The following is a 24,403-nucleotide window of genomic DNA, read 5'->3' as shown; positions in this document are numbered from 1 at the left end:
AGACAGGAAATCCAAAACACAATGCTAGACTTAAAGACAAAGTGCTTGTGTGTCTCCTTCAGCAAAGTATCCGAACGCACTGAGGTGTTCTATTGTTCAAACATTAGCTAATGTCATTATCTTGTCTGAGAAGTCAAAAGGGCTAATCTTATGTTATAGGATTCACAGCCACCTCGACTGATTTCATTGGGTAAATGCTTGGCACGGTGACAAGAGACCAGCCGAGCGTCCGTGTTATCTCAGTAGTATCGATATACCAGCAGCAACCTGACCCCTGTGAATGGTTGAAATAGGACAGAAGCAGCCATTTTCACATTTCACTTTACACATTTGACACACACTTGTTTACTCTGACTTTTTTTTATTTTTTTTTGTTACCTGAAAACTATTACTAAACTAATACTCAGGGTTTAACCTGTCAATGTTGGAGAAATCCTTTGCAAATAGAGGAAACTTGGAGGAGTTTGAGATCGAAGAGCATCTTCCCTGAGAAGCATCAAAATGAATTCCACTGGTTGTGGTGGTGACTGATGACACTTCTGAGAGTATTCCGGCTATAGATGCTGATTAAATTCTGAAGTTGGTAAATTTGAGAATTCTAGAGATGGGGGTGGAGGGTATACACACCGGGAGCATGAAACAATCTAGAGGAATGGTGAATTGTTTTTAAAAAGACAGCAGTGAGATGATAGGCTAACAAGGATGATGTGTCGCAATGTCACAAGGCCCAGACAATGACAGCAGAAATTTCAAACTGAGCATCGTGTAAGAGAGTTAGTGGGCGGTATGAAAATAAACTACAGACTAATGCACTGAATTTTCTCTAGAGCTTCATTAGAGACAAGCTCTAGTGTAAATCAGTCACATGCTAGATGATGATAATTAGCAGACTCAGAGATCAATCACAATAACTGAGACAACTCTCAAACCAACAGTCTTGGCACAAGTTATGTGCCAAAATCTTTTTGTTTTTTTTTGTTTTTTTTTAAGGAAAGCTGTGGGAAAGGGGAAAGCAAGGTCACTATAGTTTAGAATAGATCATTTAACTGGCCTCAAGATAAGTATCTTTCTTGGCAATCCTCAGATGGGGCCTGCTATTATAGTGATCTTTCCCAAGAGCACCTTTTGAATTCATTATTCCTATAATGCCCATTTTCCATATTTGTTAACTTGCTGGGTCACCTGTCTGAGAGCTGCCCATGCTGACGAGCTCTGCCTTTTCATCATTGAGACCTACCTGCCATAATGACCCCGTAATAACGTGCCATTATCTATCCACCCAGTCTAGTGTAGCATGTACAAAGCCACTGGAGGAATCCAGGCCCCATCTAATTCATTTTGCTGGGTATAAATGTCAGCGTCCTTTTGTGAGGATTACAGCCATTCCCAGATTAGGGCTGATCTGATTGTTCTATATATGACATAGTGGGAGTGGAATAGAGCGTTTGATTTCAGATAATGTAGTACAAGACAAACACCATTGGACCGGATGGGGCCTTTTGTCTACACCTGGCTGTAGACTTGAATTTGAGACTATAATTGTGTCAGAGAGACCTTGAGGTGACGAGAATTACAATGGTGTGGATTACACAGTCAGTTATTACAATTTGTCAGGGTTTATGATTTAGGAATTGATACCTTTAACCTTTTATATTTCACCTCATTGTTCCAATCAAAGTTCTTGAGGGTCCTAATTTGTCAATTTGCTCATCGCGCTTTGAAGGGTTCACTTAAGAGCCCTGAATTAATATGGGATTCATCACAAACACAGGTGAAAAGTTGTTTTTATCTCTACACTTGCATTCCACAGAATGTGCTGCCTGTTCTAGATTTTTTTTCTTCTTCAAATATTATTTTGTGTATAAAAAAACACTTTTGTTTTAAGGTGCTTGAATCATAAATGCACTTACAACTGAGGTTATGACATAAAAAAGTCACAAATAACCAAAGTGTACAGCATTTAATGTGCAAAGATATCTGCTTTGCAACCATGTTTAATATCTTGTTCAGTAATTGGTATTGATTGTTAATGTCATCATGATCTATAAGAGAGGCAGTCATGTGGCGGCTTCAACAACTCAAGAGCCCCTTTGTCCATTCTTCAGCACCCCTGATTGGACCCATGTCATGGCTAGCTGCAGGCCCACCAGATAAAGATCAGCAGATGATTGGGCACACACATTCTTAACATGGCTGACCCGTGACATCTTGGGGGCAAGCAGGGAGACTGTCATTATGTGTACAATGCGCTGCTTTCATCCCTCTTATCTTTGCTGATGACATTGAGAGTTTTTGCATTAACTCATTAACCAAAAGACACATCATTAAAGGCATCACGGAGGCTCAGCGCATCGGTCATGACACTGCTCCGCCAGAGTCTGGGCCTCTGCAGCGGCACATTGACAGAATGTGACCTCCGCAGTGCTGTTTTGGAGACATTTTCCTCCTGTTGTCTTCAGCACTGTGCAAGTATATAATGTGATATTTTTGCATCCACTTTGCCATTTTGTAATGAGGCATCCTTCATGAAAAATATTAAAGTGATAAAACCAATGGCATAATTGTCATTAAATATATGCTTTATTACTGTGCCATATAAAATAAAGAAGTACACAATGTGTCTTTTGTTATAATTTCATGCTTAGCCAGTCGGTCTGGTGTGAGCTGGACGGAGACAGTCTAAATGAGGAGGACCGATGAGGTGGCAGGTGGTTTTAAAATAACTGAGAGCTCTCCAGAAGTTGGTGGTCAAGGTTTTAATTTGTGTGTAGTCACAATAGCATTGGTAGCCACAAGGTGCTGGAATATCTCCTTGAACCCATCCCCTTGAACCACACACATGGGTTAGGGTTGGAGTGATTATATAAGTAATTATCATTAACCTGTTGTCATCCCTAGCTTTAGATATAAACCATCAATAAGAACAATTGTTATTGATGCTTGGGTTGCCAGGTTGTGATATATCTCCAGCAGATCCGTAGACCTCCTTACCTTCTGATTTTAAATGTACCTGGATTTATATTTATGAACATATCAGCTAAAAGCTACTATATTATGTTTCGATTTGTGTGCGTTCGCATTCACAATCGCCTGTGCGGTGGATGCGAGCGCTTACGCGCAGCTCAAGTGTTAATGCTGTCATTTCCACAGGTCAGTCACAGCCTTTCCTCTGTTGTTTATGGGTATGTCACCACAATTACAAGTGAGAAGGGGGGGGGGGGGGGGGGCAGAAAGGAAGTGTCTGTGAAAGATTGATAGCTATGGTCTTTAGTTCAATTGTAAATTAGAATAGCAAGTCCCTCTGGGATACAAGGGCTCTATTTATGATTAAGCAAGAGCCTCCATAACAGAGTGATGGTAGAAAAGTTTGCTCCCTCTAACAGACAGGCAATTAGCTTGATGAAATAAGCCTTAGTTGTTGCTGTTTTTTCCCAGCCTAGTATAAACGAATATGATTTACAGTCAGTCATATAGTTTATGATATTCTTTTCCCCATGAGCTGCAAACAATATGGTTTTTCAAGAAATAATGTATCTTCTTTCAGATAATGAAGCATAATGAACATTATTATTCATGCAAATTGACTTTGATAAAGTTCAAACGTAGATTTCTTTCCATCTTATAATTAACATGGACAGCATTGCACCATTACTCGTTAGATGGCTGAGAGACTCTAAAGATAAATAAGAGGGCATAGAAAATATGTGTCTCATCTTGCATATTTGACTTCGCCATGGAAAACAGTATAGTGTGTAAAAGTTAATTATGATGCATTCACTGTTTAGGCTATACAGTATGCTGATTGTAATAGTTACGCTTTTACAGCTGTTCTTATCCAAACAGAATTTACCTTTTTATGAAGCATCCATGCTTTGGTTTGATTTTTATGTTTCAAACAGAGAGTAAGTTTCCATTAGAAGACACAATCGTTGTACAGTGTCTCCAACTCGAATCAAAGCTTTCCTGTCAGGGACCTAATCCATTGTGCACTTAACGTCATGCCAATTTCACAACAGCACTACACCCATTTGTCTCCTACAGTTTGATTCCTATGAAGAGATCAGTCACACCCATTTCATCAGCCTTACACTTGGCTAGTGTTTCATTCATGGAATAAATTCTGCCTCAATGGCAGAGCCAAGACGTCGTATTAGTTAAAACCACGATGTGTAGTCTAATGATCTGAAAAGCTATCAATACTCCTCTGCAAGAGGTTTAGAAAATATTATACATGGTATAATTTTAATTATTGCTCATGATGCAATTTCCTATTTAAATCCATTAACACTGCCAGTAAAGAGCAAACTAAAAACCACTGGCAAGCGGTAACAATTTCAAAAAGGTTTATGTCAGTCATGAAGCCTTTTGATATTTTTAATTGTTTTATATTTGCATCTGTGATAATACTTTTGAGCCTTATAGCAGTTATGCAAACTTTCTACGCCACAATAAAAGGCTGTGGCCTCTCTGATGATGTCATCCGTCTGTGACGGAGCGCAGCTTCGACCAGACAGAAATGATAGACCAGATATTTACTTACCAGATGTCATCACATTACACTGCTGCAACATTTTATTTTGATAACTATCATCCAGAAAATTACTTTTCGTCTGCTGGCAAACATTGTGCTGCAGCAGAATCTTCATCGTCGTTTTCCTTTCTTTTCACTTCTTTTTTTTTGTTTCTCTGGATTTTCTTAATAGCTATTCACCTCGAGGTCATCTTCCCGCCGAGAAAATCTTCTCTTCTCCATTTGGAGTCATCGCTGTTCCGAAGCCACCAAGTCCCATTCACATTCTATTTGCTTTTTATTCCTGCAATCCCTTCACAAGGACCATTGACCACATGAGGATTTGCGTGATTGAAAAGCGTCAAATGGCAGTATTTGCTATTATACATTATGTTCCATTCTCAAATGTTGCATTAGTACCTGTGGAAGTAGAGATGTAGTTAACATCGTCAATATTCACGGGCGGCTGGTTTTGTTCATAGTTGTAAAAATTTATGTCTCCAACACTTTTACAGAAAAACACATTCTGCGGTGGAAAGTTTAAGCTTGAATGATCTCTGTCGACAACGTTTGGACTTGAAATTTAAGTATCTGATTCAATGTGCTAATGTTATTTAATCCAGTTCTAATTTGATCCCCGGAAAAATTATAACATGATCATTTTTGCAGAATCAGTGGCGCCTCAGCAAAAAGGAAAATAATAATCGCACCACAGATTTTACAGCATGTCATATAAAGTTTAAACAATAGCTCCAGAGGGGAATAAATAGATCATTTACACATCTACAGTAAAGGTTGATGACACAACTGCAACATCACATCATGTAATAAAAAAAAAAAAATTAAACATGGCTCATTTAAAATCTCAAAACTTTATTAACAATTAGGTGTATGCACTGCAAACGGCAATTACACACTTTAATGGTCACCCCATAATACAAGTGGAAAATTCAGTATTTCCACTTTTTCCAAAATGTCGAACAGCTTCAAGAATTAAGTTTTTATTTTCTTCCTACAAAGCATATAATTCTGAGTAGGCATGAAAATCCTACAATTGCAATATTTCTTCTTTTTTTCCAGTTTGATATAGATTATAAATCCAATAATGATGACGCATGAATGATTTCGATACAGCTGCCATTTGAACTATAAATTGGTTATAGCTGAAATCTGAGAAAATGAACGATGCAATCTGACATTCTACAGCTGTAATACAAAACTGAAATAAGCCTCTTCTGCATCCCTTTGTGTCAAACATGAATCTCCCACACTGCTACCACGTTACATGTTCAGTTACAGTAATTCAATACATCGCCTGCTGCCTCTGGGGCCATGTTTGAGCCTTGCCTGGGCTCAGGACTGGATGCTGCCGCAGCTTTCACTCGTGTGTCTTCTCTCAAACTTTTTTCCTGTCTGAGTACAGAAAAAATGTGTGGACTTCCCACTCGCTCTTTAGGCAGAAAGGGGAGGGGAGGTCACATTCAAAGAGACACATCTCAAAAGTGCCTGCTACAACTGTGGTTTTGTACTGATGGTTGCTGTGCGGCTCCACTGGGACAGATGGGCTTTAAGCTGCTTTGCTGAAGGGTACTTCAGCAGTGGTTCCGCAGGGTTAGAGAGTACTTATCACACAATTCCCCTTCCAAGACTTTCCCAGCAAGTCCTCCGTGTTAAACCATTGACCTTCTGGTCATTTCTTCTGCCATGCTGCTGCCTCAAGCAACAGTCATATATGTTCCATCTAGGCAGACTTTAGCGGCCAAAGCAACACATAATTTATCATTTCTTTCTCATATCATCTCTGTACCGTGGTTTTTATCAATTTAACAACCACGATTTAAGCAACCAGCATTTACAAATACATTAAGAGGATGCTGGCAGCCGGCCTAAAGAGTGATCATTGAGACAAATTGATCCCTATCTATTTAAATTGGCACTATAATCTGTCTTTGGCAAATTGAACACTCTGAGCTATCTGGAATCTATTACCTTTTTAGATAGCGGCCCTTGGGGCACACAGACGGAGTGAAAGAGATCTACACTGTTGAATGAACTCTTAATAAAACAATCTCATTTAAGACATGTATGTCTGCTCACATGAAACCTCAGTATATACGCATCTTAGTCTCTCTCTGCACACAGACATTCCTTCACTAACTTGCCTGCGTATGTCCACAATTGAATCACAAACATGCACGCTCATTATTTTCATAAGGGAGTGTAAATTGCTATAATGGGATGCTATCTTTGTAATGACATGTTATTAAGAGGCAAAAGAAGATAATTTTAAGAGTAATTTAAAGAATGCTTACATCTCTGTCATTTCCGTCTGTAAAAGCAATACATAAGAACCGCCCACAAAGAAAGAGACTCAAAACAAAAGAAATTAGAATGAACACAGGCATTATCGGCATGAAAGCCCTCCTTACATCTCAAAATAACAATTATTTTGAGATTATATTCCATACCAACATAATTGCTAAAGATTATAATGTCAATTAAGTACAAAAGAAAAAAAAATATTATTAATTATTCTGTGAGTCTAGAGAAACTTCTTGGAACTTCATCTTTTGCACAAAAAAAAGTATTTTAAATGTACAAGCAGACATTTGACGAATTAGTCTAGTCTTATTTTATCTCTGTATAGTGACATCAAATCAATAGAATGAAACACTGCTCAACAGAGCCAAGAGATTACTGGAGAGCAATGACTGATATTATGCAATACAGGTGATAAAATGGTATAAAATATGAGGCGGAAGCACCACAATCTTTATACAGCAGAAAAAAACTATTGAGTTGAAAAATAACTTATAATATTAAAAGTATGCTAAATCGACTGGTGGAACATGTTGCCTGTTAGCAACATAATTATTGTATTATTTTTTTTAATTAAATTGAGTTAATTATTAAGAATTACCATTATTTCTTCTCGTAGTGCTTTTTAAGGTAGGTAATTTTAGTTTATATCCTAAGTTCACATGTCATCTAATTTAATCAGACTCTTGAAGTTGATTAGTTAAGGTTTGCTCCTGGACGGGTCGTGAAGGGTTAATCAGGCCGGCAGCTTGGAAGACCCCCCCCCCCCCCCCCCCCCCCGGGGTCAGTATCCGCCTATCTGCGTGGAAGATTTAGTGAAGGGAGCGATAAGATGAAAAAGCGACTTTTACTCCAGTTTTGACGTTTTACACAAAGTGCGGGAGGACTTTTACACCGTCAGCAAGATCAATTCACTTTTGACTCAAAGTTTTTAAAGAAGAAAGTGCGACTGACAGAAAGGTTCAACGTGTTCACGCTGATGGTTGGAGTCTGCATGTTGACTTTACCCTGTTTTCACCGAAGGGCGCATGTTGGCACCGATCTCGGAGCTTTTTCTTCGCGCATCCGTTAAATCGCAGCTATTATCTTCTAACCGTCTATCGATTAATTTAACTGCACTTATCACAATCTGCACATTTCTACTCCTGCGTTCCAGCGCGTGTGTTTTTGTTTTACTAACAATAATAAAGTGATTTAGTCCTTTCCCCCAGCCGGGGCATGGGAAATCGTTAAAGATCCAGCTATTTGTGTGTGATCAGTAAATATTTAGTGCAGGCGACATCCTCTGTCTCGTCTTAATCGATACCAGTCCCGTTGGGCTGCGCTATTGTTGTGTGCACAGAGGCTTGCCGAGCACATCCTGCTTTAATCCTCTTCTTGAAGAGAGAGAGAGAACTACTAATCACAAAGAGGAAACTTTTAAAGCCGGGAAATAAAACTGCAGCACGAGCGTTTTAGGGGGGCTGATGGATATGTTCATGCGTGACATAAGGTGGTCACATTTGTATTTTTTTAACCCTAAATAGATTGACGCAAACTATTATTGCATGGTCCATAAAATAAATAATATTGCAAAATTAGTTTAATTTGTATTGTGTAAAAAAGCATTATTATTATTATTATTAGAATTATTAGAATTGGACATGCTGCATAATTACTTTATAATAAATTGACCATTTCGACATCTCTAATTAGCTCCAATCAACAGGTCTTGTTGCATGTTTACATTCAAAATCCAGATAATTTCTAGAATCCAGAATGTCCTATAATGCTCCCCTCACTCAGAGGGGAGCATTATACAGACAGGTGTCTGTTCTGACTTCACCCCCCTCCCTCTCTTCCCGTTCACACAAAGCAGCGGCGTACGAGCGCGTTTTGACCATATTTCTGTAGGAGAGAAAAGACGCACATGCGGGATCTCTAGACTTGCTGTAAAGCCTCCTTGTCATTTCTGCTCGGACGGCACGTCAACTTATATTTCCACTTTGTCGCTCAACAATATTACGCGAATCAGTTGTTTGTTTTGGCTCTCCAAAGTTTTTGCATTATCAGACACGGTAATTTTCCAATAAACATGCGTGCCTTTTTGTGTTTGATCCCGTCTGCTGGAGAGGACGCTTCAAACTGAGCACTGCGTCGAATACCTTATTCTGAATAAGAGCGAAGACGCATCCCGCTATGGATGGATCAGCAGCATATGCATTTGGTAGGTTTGTCATTATATAAGAACACAACCTCCTGCCTCATTCTCACATCAAATCACGCTATGAAATACAATTTAAAAAAATATTTGAGCTTATTGTGATCATCAAATAAATTATAAATGAACAATCGGCGAAAATGACGGTCCGCATTTGACACGCGCATTTAGAAAGATCGCGTATTGTACTTAGTGTCTGTGCCTTTTATTCCATCAGATAACCCTTCCCGATTACTCAGAAAACATTCAAGAGAAAAGGAATTAATCGTTAATACTTCGCCGATTAATTCTAATAAAGTGCGCAAAATGTATACTTACCGTTCTCGATTCTTAATGGATCCCTTGCGGTCTATTTTTTATTTACAGACTCTCCACGTTCACGGGATCTGTAAATAAAACCGAGAAGATAGTCATGCAGACAAAATGTAATTGGCTACTTTGTTTTACAATAAAGACATTATTGCTCTAAATGCCACCGCTGGGATAAGCTGAAACTGAAGTTGCAAAAAAGTAAATCCGATTGTGGCTATACTCTCGACGCGTCCAACTCACGTAAAGCAGAATTTAAACAAACACTCATCCGTTTGAAATGGTGTTCCTTAGTTGGGTCGATGCGGGAGACGAGACTGAAGCAGTTTCCGTGTCGGCTGGCTCCTCTAAATTGGATCTTATTTGAAGCAAATACTTCATACGCTAGGGGGCACCCATATACTGTAATACACTCCCAGACAGTGTATGCTGCTGCTCTCTATACACGCACACGCCGCTATATAGGTTCATATTTATATATTCATATATTTATCTGCAGCTCAAGTTTGATTGATTGACATGAAACAGTTTAATTATAAGCTTAACAATATTAGCAGGAACTTCAAAAACCAATCACCCCGTTCAACAGACAGCCCTTCGTGTATTCGTGTTTCTCGTACACTTTAAATATTAATTATAGGGAAAACAGTATAGTCAGGTATCGAAATAACCACAAATAGTGTTAATATCGCTGTTTACCAGGCAGCGCATTAACTTTCATCCTAACCTAAATGTGAAGAAAAGGCTACAACCTTCAATCTCCAGTGACATTTTATTATTATTTTTTGTCCAGATTTATTCATTTCTAATTCTGACTACATCAAGGCAAAGCTCGGACTTTGGAGACATCGCATTTGACATTTTCTGACCTGTCGAGTTAGGGATATGTGTGTGGTCAGGGGGGGGGGGGGGGGGGGGGGTTGAAGGCAAGATGATGTCAGTAGCTTATCATAATATTTTTATAAGAGGTGTGGATTGTATAGAATGGATCACGGTGTGATGACAGCCACTAATAGGTATATTAGGCTTTACAAATAAAGCAACTTCCGCTCGGGAGAAACCTGTAAACTGCTGGACCCAATAAACCTTGTCATTCTATTTTATTTAAGGTACAATTATACTAAATAACGATAATATAGAGTAGCGTAGAGTGTCATATGTTGTGTGTATATGAGAGAAAGTGTGTGTGTGTGTGTGTGTGTTTAAATGTGTAGTCGGTCTTTAGGGCACAATAGACTGACATTTTTATTGCAATGAGCACACCTCGTGTCCAGAAGGTGCACCTGTGTCGGGGACAGATAAAAACATATATCTTTGGATATTTTTACGTTGTTCTGAGACTATTGGTTTTACATCAGCGTGATTTCAGGCACATATTTTATTTTTTTTATTTCTCCTTGTGAAATGAAAAAGGCTTATAGTCTGGGCCAATAGAGTGACAAGAAATGATTCCCTGAAACACGACTCCTTTTAGGACCAAGCGGCCCTCTCGACCTCCACGCTGGCTCTGGCAAGGTACCAAGTAGCACAAGTGCCGACTAGCCAATGGGGTTCGGGGGGAGGTCCCTGAGCTCTGACCAGTCAAACACACTCTCCTTCCTTATATGGCAGCTGATCTCCATGGTAACGTGTGCTAAGTTGCAGCAGTCGTGTCAAAGTTCACTATATAGAGAGCTCAGTGAGCTGATCAGAGAGAAAGCATTCTGCCAGCCCGGCTCCTACCAATCGCAAATCACTTCCTCACCTCCGCCTTTTTAACATATTTGATCACTTTGATTCTCGACTCGATTATTTTTCTTGTCCACGGAGGAGGTTTGCAGGTTGTGATCCTGTTTTTTTGTTTTTGTTTTAGTGCTTTCGCCTTTTTTGGGGGGGGGGAGAGAGAGAGAGAGAGAGAGAGAGAGTTGTCTTCATATTCCAGGCTTCCTGAAACATTGGCTTCAGCTGCGCGCTTTGCTGGCGCTCCCTCACAGGAAGAAAAGGAGGAAGAAAAGGAGGAAGACGCGGCGTTTTGGGTTTTTTTTTTTCAACCCAGTTGGTGATTTTCTTCAAGACTTGCGCTGGAACTTGATAGTGGCCGCGACATCGTTCTGGAGCTGCCGCTTGCAGGCGCGGTCTCGCCCAACCTGCTCCATCTTCCCCTCGGCTGCTCCTTTGAACATTTAGAGCACCTTTCCCCTTTGATGGCTGCGCTGAATGGCTGACTGCAAGCGCCCCTGGACTTGGCCTTTACGCGCAAGGCAGCGGCTCAGCTCGCCATCGCATCAGTTTTGAAAACGTCTCCAAACAGCAACAAATCGACAGTTTCTCTCTCCCTCTCTCCCCCCCTCTCTCTCTCTCTCTCTCTCTCTCTCTCTCTCACGCTCTCTCTCTCCCGGAGACCCAGAGTGGATTCAACGCAGGCTAGATTTGACATTTTGTTTTGTCCGGCTTGTTAATCACACTTCACCGCGTTTCTTCACCGCGACACCAAAACGGCAGACAAAAAAGTTTCTCTCCGTTGACTGATCGATATGGCAATGGTAGTGTGGAGAGGCTCCCAGGACGACGTGGCTGACACCCAGGGCGCCCTTTCCTCGCAAACCCAAGGAGGACTATCTCTCCCGACCCCTCAACCGGGCCAGTTGAACCTGACAGCCTCGCAGGTCGCCCCCCCGACCCCCCAGACTGCGATCCAAGGAGCCCCGAACAACACGCAGTCCACGCCGACGACGCAGCAGTCGGAGAAGCAGCAGCCGCAGCACATCGAATGCGTGGTGTGCGGGGACAAATCCAGCGGCAAACACTACGGCCAGTTCACTTGCGAGGGGTGCAAAAGCTTCTTCAAACGGAGCGTGCGGCGGAACCTCACCTACACGTGCCGCGCCAACAGGAATTGTCCAATCGACCAGCACCACCGCAATCAGTGTCAGTACTGCCGCCTCAAAAAATGCCTCAAAGTCGGCATGAGACGGGAAGGTATTGGGACTTTTTCATTCTTATTGATGTGTGTTTGTGCGTTAATAGTATTTCCAGACATGGAACCATGTTATGTCGCCCCCCATGGCGTGTTGTCTCCCCCCCCCCCCCCCTCCCGCTCTCTCTCTCTCGACGGTTCCTTCCAAGGCTGTGCGGCTGGAGCGCGCCATGGAGCCGCTTTCCGCTGTGGTCGAGACGCGGGGCTCGTCGGATCCTCTTTTAGCGCCGCGTTATTGCAAATCTGTAAATGTTACAGATAAGATCCGACCGTCGGGTCGGTCCGGGCTATCGAATGTATGTTCAGCCGAAGCCACGAGCATATCGATACATCTCGGATTGATCAGACGATACAAATATGTCCCATTCTGCGCTATTTATGGCGAGTATACCGAATTAAGAGAGAGCGTGTTCGGTGTGTCTGATGCTGCACATCAGCTTTGAACCGCGCGCACAAAGCCTCCATATGTGCACGAAAAAATACACATCGTCTAAAATATAGGCCCGCAAAAAAAAAAACGAGATGAATTGCTAAGTAGGTTAAGGGTTAAACATGCAAGGTCTCCCCTGCCCTCTTTGTGTTCCTTCGCAACCAGCTGAATAGCATCATTCTAAAGATAGAGACGTGCACGTAACGAGTTAAACGCGTTTAAAGCGCGTCTCTGTTGTTGCTGTTCAGTCTCAACGCAGCCTCATTATTAATAATGAAACATGTCTTTTTCCAAGTCCTATATGCAATGATATAATGCGTGTGCGCGCGTTATTATTCACGAGATGAACGCTTTATTTTTCCCCCTGGCACCGTGTCTGACATGCAGTGCTCGTGCTGCACAGTTGATCGATGATCTGTGGAATTCGGGCTTCAATATCTGTAGTTTCTCTTTTTACTGCAGCCGTGCAAAGGGGACGGGTGCCACCCACGCAGCCACACCACGGTCAGTTCGCCTTGACAAATGGAGACCCGCTGCACTGCCATTCCTACTTATCCGGATATATCTCTCTTCTGCTGAGAGCGGAGCCCTACCCGACGTCCCGGTACGGCAGTCAGTGCATGCAGCCCAACAACATCATGGGCATAGAGAACATTTGTGAACTGGCGGCCAGGATGCTCTTCAGCGCCGTGGAGTGGGCCAGGAATATTCCCTTCTTCCCAGACCTCCAGATCACCGACCAGGTGGCTCTGCTGAGGTTGACGTGGAGCGAGTTGTTTGTGCTCAACGCCGCGCAGTGCTCCATGCCCCTGCACGTGGCTCCTCTCCTGGCGGCGGCCGGCCTTCACGCGTCCCCCATGTCCGCGGACAGAGTGGTGGCCTTCATGGACCACATTAGGATCTTCCAAGAACAAGTGGAGAAGCTCAAAGCTTTGCACGTTGACTCTGCCGAATATAGCTGCTTAAAAGCAATTGTGCTCTTCACTACAGGTAAGAGAGAGAAAAAAAAAAGACCAAGTTCAGACTGTCTGTCAATGCGCACACGCACACGCACGCTGCCCTAAATGAATCTTTAGGCTGTTGCCTTAGATGTGCTTCAAATGTTCACCTGTTCAAGGCTTTATTGATAGGCTATAAGTAATGTGAGCCAATTAAGTGAGTGATTAAGACAATGATTTTATCAGAAACATAAACTATAGGAAACACGGAAAACTGTGGCCACGCAGGATATATTTTCATTAAACTACCTAAAAAAACCCAGAGAAACAAGACCTGACTGAAACATCAAATTATAATTGATTTAAATACAACTAAAAATATTCACCACAATCGCCTGAATCACAATTAAAGCTGTTAAATACACCTTTAGAGCATGTATTTAATAGCTTGCAGATAAATTGATATACTTTGATTTTTAATCCCCCCCCCCCCCCCCCCACTATTTATCAACGTGCGTTTATGCCACGTCTTGTTTGTAGGGAATAACAGATGATGGCAGGCTATACGAGGGGGAGGGGAATAGAAAGAGACAGACAAGCCTAATGTCCCATTTGCACAGTGTGAACGCAAAGCGCAGGTTTCAACGCTCTCTTGTCATGTAGGGTTCTGCACGTTCGGAAAACACGCACGCAGAACCGATTTACGCCCCGATACTGTTAGTAGAGACGGGAGGGGCGGCTTTAATGTGATTAATTTTATTTTCAGAAATATTATTTGCGCCAAGAGCAGAACTGAAGACGTCCTTGGACTTGATGCTGAACTGGGCCACGACCCAAACAGTCCTGCTTTACTCTGTTACTTTAGCTGCACTATATTGATGGAAGAAAAATGCGCGCTGGAAGATATCTTCATGGATTCAGCGCGAGAATGTCTTTGTTATCATATTCATATACCTGCGAGCCCCCCAGCCTCGGCATCCCATCGAGCTCCAGCGTCCTACACTATTGTTTTCTGTTATGCGTTTTGGGCCGATTGTATATATAAAAAAAAATTCCACTCATAATAATATTTTAGGAGGCTGATTTATTGCGAGCTCTTTACGCGTGGCTTCATGCATGTGTTTTCGCTATACTTGGCATTTGGTCACGAGCCGCGTGTTTTCACGTGGATGACACGCCTTTGCTTATATACTTTGGTTTGGTAGTTGTCAATGCATCAACTTTGCAAACTTAACCAAAATGCGTTCAAGTGTTGTTGGCACGTAATCAGCTGACGCCCACATGAAGCGCAGATAGAGATCACACGTCTCTGGTGGTGTAGTTTGACGGTAACTCCGTAGGCTATGGGCCGGTTTTTTTTTCTCCAAGCTAAATCTCTGCTCACTAAAGGTCAGTAGGTCTTCCCTGCCGTTCCCTCTCTCCCTCCCCCTCATCGCCTCCTCGCTCTGCCTCGAACTGTGAAAGATATCTCCGTCTAAAGCAGTCCTGAGCTATGAACGTGTTTAATTATTTAGTCCACTTGATAATGAACAGAACCGAGTCAAAACAGAATGTTTAAAATGGCAAAGTAACACTCTCTTATATTTTCTCCTTCAGTTACATTTCCCCGCCCACATCAAATATATTTGTTAAAGTTATAAAAACCTTCAGGCTGTACAATGATATATATATATTTTTTGTGTGTAGTTTTTTTTTCCTATAACACATTTTTATTATTACTGTGATAATTAGATAATTTTAATTAACTGAAAAATATGAGTGCTATTATTAATGAAAACCAGCCTTGAGCCAAATAAACTCAACCTCCACATTCAGTATGATAAGAATATTCCTGTTCTCAAAAATACTATCAATCACCAGTGTGGGAAAAACTCTTGGGGAGAGAAACACTTCGGGTTACACTTTATTAATGTTTATTTGCTTTCCCCTTCCCCTCCCAGATGCTTGTGGCCTCTCAGATGTGGCCCATGTGGAAAGTTTGCAGGAGAAGTCCCAGTGCGCCCTGGAGGAATATGTCCGGAGCCAGTATCCCAACCAGCCAACACGGTTTGGGAAGTTGTTACTCCGCTTGCCTTCCCTTCGCACAGTCTCTTCCTCGGTCATAGAACAGTTATTTTTCGTCCGATTGGTAGGTAAAACCCCAATTGAAACTCTCATTAGGGATATGTTGCTTTCGGGGAGCAGTTTTAACTGGCCGTACATGTCAATTCAGTAAACCAAGAAGGATACGAACAAACAAAAGGTGGGGTTGGGAGGGGGGGGGGGGGGGGCTGCGAGACTACAATGATTATAGCTGCTTTTGTGGAAGGAATAAAAAACCAACCGGCTGTTACACGGGGCTGGCTTTCATGAAGAAAGACATTGACGTAAATGACTGTGAATCCCCCGCCACCCCCCTCGACACCCCCCACTCCCAAAAAAAGAAGGAAAAATTGAGACATCCACTGAACTTTCAAAATGGCAGATACAAGCTCTCAGTGTTCACGCAGAACATCCTGCTTTGATTCATTTTTTTAATGAAAGAAGAAAATGAGGAAAAAAATGAAAAGGGATTTTTGTTTGTCCTTATAAGGAAAAATAAGTATTAAGTGCATTTAAAAATGATAATTTGGATAGAAAGAAAAACAAACAGGAGAAAGGGAAAATACAGAAGGTGAATTCTCTTTTTCTCTGATGACTTGTCCTGTGTCCATGTATAGCTGTGTTTTGTACTTTCTTTGTTCCTCCTTTCTGGTTCCAAACCGGCCTATGTGATTTCTGTAGTACAGGTGGTGTTATTTTCTAAGACAATGATTTATTTTGAAAAGGGTGACATGATGTTTTTTTTTTTTAAGTTCTAAAAAGAATTAAAACCACAGCAATAGGAGTGTAGGCTTATAATTTAGGCTTAATGCTGCAAGCGCACTTATATTCTTTTAGGATGACCAATAGCATCTGGGAACAGGGAGATTTTTAAAATTTGTGTTCAACTTTATGACCCTGCAGAAACATTTTCTCTCTCTCTCTTTATTAATTTGAATTTACAGAATTCACTTTCATTTCCAAATTATTTGCCAAAAATTCTTCCCCCACCCCCACCCCCCACTCTTGAGTATTTGGCATCAGTTCCCCAAAACTGGAAGCAACTATAAAGGAAATCCTACAAGTTGCCTCGAGATGCTGTTATAAAGGTATTAAAGACATGCTGCTCCAAATGTCTTGCATTTGCATTTAAGAGCATTTCAACTGGACTGAAAGCACTGGAGAGGTCAAGGGTCATAAAAGTTTGAAGCCTGAGTCATGTTTAATAGCAGTATTACAAAACATCCCGGATATGTCATCCTCTATTCTCTTCAAGCATTAAGTGCCTGACAAGCATAATGTGATTTCTTATCAAAATGTTGTTGAAGTTGCTGCACAACATTTTTTTGGGTGGGGAAACACAACTCGATTTGAAACTTCAGTCAAATATATCACTTGAAAATCCCTGATTAGAAGCAGTATTCTTGTAAATATAGGTCAATTCATTTCAGCGAGTTTTTTCCTTTATACAAAGTATATGTGATTAAGAAAACTCTGTGGTTGCCATTTTTTTTTCTCTCGGTAATGCAAATGCAACGTCTTCAAAATTGAGTGGCAGACTTAGCTAGTAGCACTGAAAGTTATGTTTTTAATGTATATACATATTACTACAAAATGTTTTCTTTTTCATGTATATTTAGACTGTGAATGCATGGCCACAGGTCGCTAACCTATTTTACCTTTGATATATAAATGTAAATGTTTTCTCTCTCTCTCTCTTTTTTGACTGTATAGATATAATCTGTGCATTCAGTACACTAGCCCTTGTATTTAAAGAAACAAAAAAGAAAAAAGAAACGATGTTCATTATTAGGCTATACAGACAAACAGGGTGAGCAGGTCTGGAAAAGGAGCTGATATATTAACTTTAGTGTTATTGCTCCTTTTGGTCCTTGACAGGTGCCGTGGGTGTGTGTGAGCGAGTGTGTGAGAACATGTGTGTGTGCGTGTGTGCATGCGTGTGTGTGTGTATTTGGAAGCTAGCAATTTTGTCCTTGTTGTGAGGCTTGTCATCAAGACACACATTAAACACCATGTTGTGGTTGAATTAAAAGGGATCATTGATTGAACACTGATCTTTGGCTGTTCGTAGCCACATATGGACCAGAGAATGATACATGATTGTAATTATGAACAGTTTAAACTGACCCACGTTTTTATATAAATATATAAAAATATATGACTGCAGGGTATTGATAACGTATAGATACTTTTTTTTAATGATTATGATTATGATTATTATTAATTGCAAGTGATATATGTGAGTGTGTGTGAAAGTTTATAGTTGAACACAATTCTTGTTTGTTTGTGTTAGCTTATTGTAAACAAGCATTCTGCTGTAAATTTGTTCTTGGTATTAAATTATAATTTATGAATTTGAAAAGACAAGTTTTCCATGTTTTTTTGTTTTTGTTTTTTACTTCTCACGTGTACGTACGTGTGAAATTGTTCTGCACTGCGTGTTTGTCCGTGTGTGTGTGTGTGTGTGCGTGCGTGTTTGTGCGTGTGTGTGTTCGGCTGGAGGGGGCGGGGGTGACTGGAGTCAATTTGCTGTGGCAGGATGCTGCCCTGTTGCCCCATGAAAATGATTAATGAATTACAAAATAATTAATCAATCAGCCAACAGGCGCCTCCAACGCTGAAATTATTTACTACCAATTTCCCGATCCCTATTTTTCCAGAATATTTGAAAGCTAATGGTTGAAGGTCGATGTCCGTTAAATCCCCCCCCCCCATCTGAGCTTCATTGACACCAAGAAGTTACTGAAAGCTTAATTCTAAATTTTATATTTTCTTTCAAAAACATTACGATAAACATTTCGTCTAAAAAAAGTTATGCGTAAAATAGAATTCAACTTGTGGTGGGGGCTTATCAGGGTTGGTTTGGAAGCCGCCTCACTGCCGCTGCTGCTGCTGCTGCTGTGTGAGAACGTGGATTTGCTGCTGCTGCGGTAATGATGATTGTGATGTGGTGCTGATGGTCTTTCATCTGAACGCGCTGTTTTTTTTTTATAAATGCAGTGACGCGTTCGCTGCTTGTCCAACCAAACGGTCTCTGAGGCACACCGAGGCCACGTTGATCATTAAGGGCGTCCTCACGCAGCACCCCATCGACCATCGAGCCAAGATGATTTCACTCAACCATGTACTTACAGTATACGACCATCAAAAACTCACGCCAGGGATTTTTCAGAATAAGAGCACACAGATGTCCCTTCTTCCCTTCGCGACGTATAGCTCAACACTGGCCGCGGTGATTTCACTTGACAGATCGTGATGTATATGCAGGACCAGCTATAATTTGTACTTCTGCTCATTTATTAGCATTGTAAGAAAAACTAATGAGGTGTAAATCGCTTCGACGTCACTCCTATTTAGGCCTGAATGACGTGAGAACTTTTTGACACACGAGCTGGTGGCACTACCCCCCCCCCCCCCCCCCCCGCGCCCCACACCCCACACACACGCACAGAAGAAGCAAAATAGACTGCATACGCAGTATGACGCAGAGAAGTTCTTTACGGCTCACAGACTATTTGTGACACTATTTGTTTAATAAGATATACAGTTGGATGTCTCACACGCGCGCGTGCACACAAACACGCGCATTCACAAACACGAATGCACGCCCTCAATGTTAGTCGTCAAATTTGCTCATTATGGTACCGCTCACCTATAATTCATCCTATAAATTAAACGAAAACTAGAAAAATATTATTGTTATTGTAATTGCGTTAAGTCCTTAATTGTATTAATTTTACTTTATTTCAAATGTATTATTGTTTCATAATTTATTGCACATTCTCTCACTAATTTGCTATCGAACACACATCCTCCTTTCATTTGCCTTTAACGCACAAGGGTTTCCTCCGCCTGTCCATAAATGTAAGAAAAGTGTGCCATCTACCCGCTGTCCCTGGAACTGTAGCTTCGAGACCTCCGAGACCTCAGCTCACTTTTAACACAAAGAGAAAGGGGGCCAGCGCCACCACGCACAGGCGCCACCACGCACAACGCACAAGCAGAACAGCAGCTGCTGACTGTTCTTATAGTCCGTAACTTCAAACGTGGTTTAAGCACCTGTCGCTCTCCCTTCAAGCCGCTGTGTCTGTCCGCGTGAACGGAGAAGGGACGGCGAGCGGCCTCTCCAGCCTGCTCCGAAGTGTAAATGTGCTGCGTTCTCTTTCTGGCCAGAAGGAGCAGGGATTCTTAAACAGGACAGAAATTAATTTGTGGCGCTTTTACTGACGTCAAATCAAAATGTAAGGTTCTTTCCAAATTGTTGCATATTATATTTGAGCCACGCACGGCTTTAATTTATTCCTCTTTCTAACTTATCACGTTGTCGACGACGCAGGAGATTGTTGGCACTTGCATGGATATGAAAGAGTTAAGACGTTGACGTTTTAGAAAAAGCATTATAAAAGCTATCGAGCCCAAGATGTCGTGGTGGACATATGAACGCCACTGATCTTAAATATGAATAAAACGTCTTTATGCCTTTTTTTTTCTGTGTTTTCAGAAAAATAAATTGAGCAAAATACAGAAATAAGGACCAATCAATACATGGCAAAGTTCCTTGGAGAAGAAAGCAAAAATAAAATAATAATAATCCAACACTGCCAGACTTCCAAAAGGGCCACAATGCTTTGTGGTGCAGAGAGAAAAAACTGCCGCTGATTAGAGCAGGCGCGCGTAAACTCTGTTGAATTTTCATGAAGCTATTTCAGCTTCTTTCTTTTCTTTTTCTTTAGCACAAGTGAGCTTATCTCTGCAGCGGTGCGGCCACCATGTCCGGTGATAGCTTGTATAGTGTGTGTGCCAAATAAATCCAATGCAATTGTATTTCTTATTAGTTGACTGTAAGCGTAATTGGCGGTCAAAATCGAAACATATATTTATTCTAATTATATATTTATAGTCGAAAATGACTGAACCTTCATCGACAATGGACAGCGGGTAAGAAAAAAAAAATAACACAATGCCTACAGCATGGAAACGAAACATTTTTAATGCATGCAGTCTGAAAGCTCTTCGTGCGCATTTACGCAGAGGGAGCACCAAGACAAGCGGTGAGAAAGATTCGGACAGACCACAAACACTCTCCTGGATATTATCCCCAGCCCCCTCCCAAACCCCGAACGCATTATTTCATCAAAGCTGCTTCATAGGTATTGATCCACACGGACCTACATCTTGTATTGATTTGCTACTTGGGGTAGATACTTTATTAAGATTCCCATTAGGTGCACCGCAGCAGTTGTCAGTCTTCCATGGTTTCGCAGCATTAACGCCCGTCTGCGTGCGCGTAGTTTGGACGAGAGAGTGCTGCTCCTACACACACACACACACATTCGGTTAGAGATCACGTGCGTGGTTTTAAGGTCTTCCGGTCTGTGGTCACTGCGAATTGTCTGCAGTCAGTTTAATTAACCATTTTTATTTGCGCGTGTTTGTTTGCTCCTGCTTCCCCTGTGCCAGTTCTTACCACAGTGCGCGGCTGTTCAAGTTATGATGGTGATGATGATGATGCTGATGCTCGTTTCTGGGACTATATGATCTGATTGAAGACATTTGGACATTGGCTTATGCTGGTGCAAAATGCAGTATAATTTACTCAAATAAAGTCTTCATGTTTAATCAATGTATCAATAATTTGGCGGGTAAGCATGCCACACTTTGCCACGCATCCACGGCTCTGCCCTCACATGCACGCCGCGGATGGGAGATGTGCTCAGTTTTATTATAAATACTCAGGAGAAAGACTGCGGACGTGCTTTTTTGCAGAAACTTCAAACACACGCACACACACACATACGCGCACACACACACTTGGCAAAGCTTGATCAAACTGCGAAATTAATTTGGCGAAATTCTGATCAATGCTGGCGGCAAAAACCTCACACCATGAGCGTTATGTCTCGTCCATCCTTCATCACCGCCATCATCCTCACTATTATTATCACTGCGAGAATATCATCATCATCTTCATCATCATCATGACATCTACCCCGAACACAATGAACAGCTTACGTTCACATATTCCACAGGTGAATAAGTTGTTATACACAAAAGCCGATGAAAATCAGTGTAAATTAAAACTCTTTGATGTGAAATATCATGCTGACTTTTTTTTCATTAGCCTGAAGTGAGGGTTTATTATTAGTAAAACCTCTATCAAAGCCAAAATGTTGGAATCTTGAGTTTTATTCTAATTTTATTTTCACCTCCTCAGCTCCACAGCATCGATTATTTAAATAGACACAGGATGCTCCTGATAGTTTTGTCAAACGGAGCTTGGGCATCTCAGCGGAAGCTTGAAGCATCACAAAAGTTATGAAAACACTGGAAAAATAAAGGCCCGTATACGAAGTTAAATATTGTATCCTGTCTGACTGGATTTTAGGCCTACGGGCGTAATAATTGGAGAAGTTGTTTTCTTGATCTGAATGATATTTCTGAACTGATTATTGTTTGAAAATAAAGTTGTTAATTAATGAACGCAAAAAAAGAAAAAGAAAAATCGAATATAGGTCAAATAAATAATCGCATATCGGAATTAGGCTGATGCTGGATTTGTTTTCCTACCTCCCAAAATTGGAAATTGTTTTGCAGAAACCAACCAAAGATGCTTGGAGTAAAATCCCTCTCATCTTGAACCATCTCCACAAGGCATTATACAGATACAAAGTGCGTGAGCAACTCTTCTCCTGCCGTGAGATTCGAGCTATTTTCATATAGTCTTCCACTTTTCACCTCAACAACACCCCGCGCGAATGATAACGCGTTTCGGCCCGGGATTCCCACTTCATAAGATTTTTGTCACGGGAATCCGCTTTTGACATTTTCAGTAGATTGATAGTATTTTTATTTATTTTTACACACTTATGATAAACTTACGTCCGGGCTGAACATCATCGGTATATAAATGTATGCCAAACATGGACTCTGTTAATCTGGACGCATGACCGCGGATGCTCCTGGGACCTCAGATTGGAGAACCAGTGTTTGACTGTGATGTATATTTATATATTTTTTTGAATTGCATTACAGTGTGACGACAGTCCAGTCGAAGTCTGAGGACTGCGGTTCACCCTGCGGTTCACTGACCCCCCCACAGGTCCGGGGACCCGCTCCAGGACCCCCTGCACTAATGAACAACGATAGCACAGATAACTGGTGGCAGAATACAGCAGAATACAGGCGTGTTGCTGTAGCTGGCCGTGCTCACAGAAACCGGTCAACTTTATGAGTGGACAAATCTCCGCGAGGGTCTCAGCAGAGGGGCAATATCTGACCGCTGCAGGGAGATGGCGCTATTTTGCACATTTAACCTCAGCGGTGCTCCGACTGGCTCCCTGTGTCACCTTTCTAACGCGCCTGGTTTCTTTTTTCCTGCGAATACTTCAATTAATGTAAAAAAAATAACAAATTGACGCATATGCACGAAGCATAGAAACTGCTCCAAGTCCCACAGTTTTAAAAAACAGCAACAATGTGAAATGTAATCATAATTTGAGACTGATTTCTATTTTTCCAAATACTTCTTGAATATGATTTTTTCACCGCTACAATTTATATAATAACCAATTTAAAAAAATTGCGTAATTTAATACAAAAGAAAAGGTAACCAATAACACTGTCGCCGACTCCGTTCAGTTAATGCGACAGCTTAAAAGCCCTGACAGGTGAAACTCTAATTAATGGACACGTTTCGATTTTTTTATGTTGGTGAACGACATCAAAACTAAATTTGTAATTTAAGGTAGCGTCTCATTAATCGAAAATGTTTTTACTCTTTAAATGGATTTTTAAAGCCATCCAACGTCATACTCAATTTCTTTTATTTTTTCTTTCACTATTTTTGCAACTTTTTTCCCTCCACGTTAGACAAACAAAAATGCGTTTGCTGTCATGTGCCTCTTACATATATTTTAATTCATTTATTTTATTTTATTTTTAATTCTCTGTTTCGACTTTTATCTGAGACCCTTTTATCTCTGTTGGTGCCGATAACGTCACCGGTGTGTTGATGACGGATCCACGCGAATAAAACAAAAGTTTAAATCGTGGCAATGTTATTATCGATTCATGATATTGACTTTAATTAATATCCTAATAAATAAAACGTGAACATTCTGAAATGATTTTTTGTTTGTTTGCTTTTCGTTTGCTTTTTATTTTCTGCGCTATTATTCCCCTCATTAGTTATAAAAAGCAATTAATGCAGCCGGACGCAAGATTATTATTATTTTGCCTTTATGCTAAATCAGAATTCAGGTAAAATTAAAGCTAAATAGTCGCGTTAACCGATTCAATTAATCACTCGGACTGAATAACGCAAAATCGAATCTTCCCCGCAGATTCGATATTTTAGGTGAGAAAACAGATTGAATGGCTTCATTAGCAATATTGGTTCAGCTTTAATTAGGCTACTATATCACGATTACAACTGGTTGTTTCTGGTTGTTTTTGAGTTTATAAAAGCAAATAAATTACAATAAAACAAGCGAAATATTTGTAGTTTATTTTATTTACTTTTTAAAAATGTTTTGCATTCTAAAGACAAGCACCGAACCTCAAGAATAGGAAGGACTTTGATGCAGCTCCTCATGATGGCATGTTGCAGACTCAGTGTTCAAACTCCCTGTAGCCTTGGCCAGTCCTCTGAACTTTACAA

The 24,403-nt window shown here is 41.0% G+C and overlaps 1 protein-coding gene across 1 annotated transcript; it reads left to right on the top strand.

The window, feature by feature from the left end:
* The first annotated feature begins 11,851 nt into the window (after positions 1-11,851).
* Positions 11,852-15,877, top strand: nr2f2 (nuclear receptor subfamily 2, group F, member 2). Its single transcript, XM_068739055.1, has 3 exons — positions 11,852-12,296; positions 13,187-13,714; positions 15,603-15,877. The coding sequence occupies exons 1-3, from the start codon at positions 11,852-11,854 to the stop codon at positions 15,875-15,877; spliced, it is 1,248 nt and encodes a 415-aa protein (XP_068595156.1).
* The last annotated feature ends 8,526 nt before the right edge of the window (positions 15,878-24,403 follow it).

Source organism: Brachionichthys hirsutus, chromosome 5 (genome assembly GCF_040956055.1).
Source record: "Brachionichthys hirsutus isolate HB-005 chromosome 5, CSIRO-AGI_Bhir_v1, whole genome shotgun sequence".
In the NCBI taxonomy this organism is placed as follows: domain Eukaryota; kingdom Metazoa; phylum Chordata; class Actinopteri; order Lophiiformes; family Brachionichthyidae; genus Brachionichthys; species Brachionichthys hirsutus.
The sequence above is the reverse complement of the archived record's forward strand: the minus strand, read 5'-3'. Positions and strand labels throughout refer to the sequence as shown.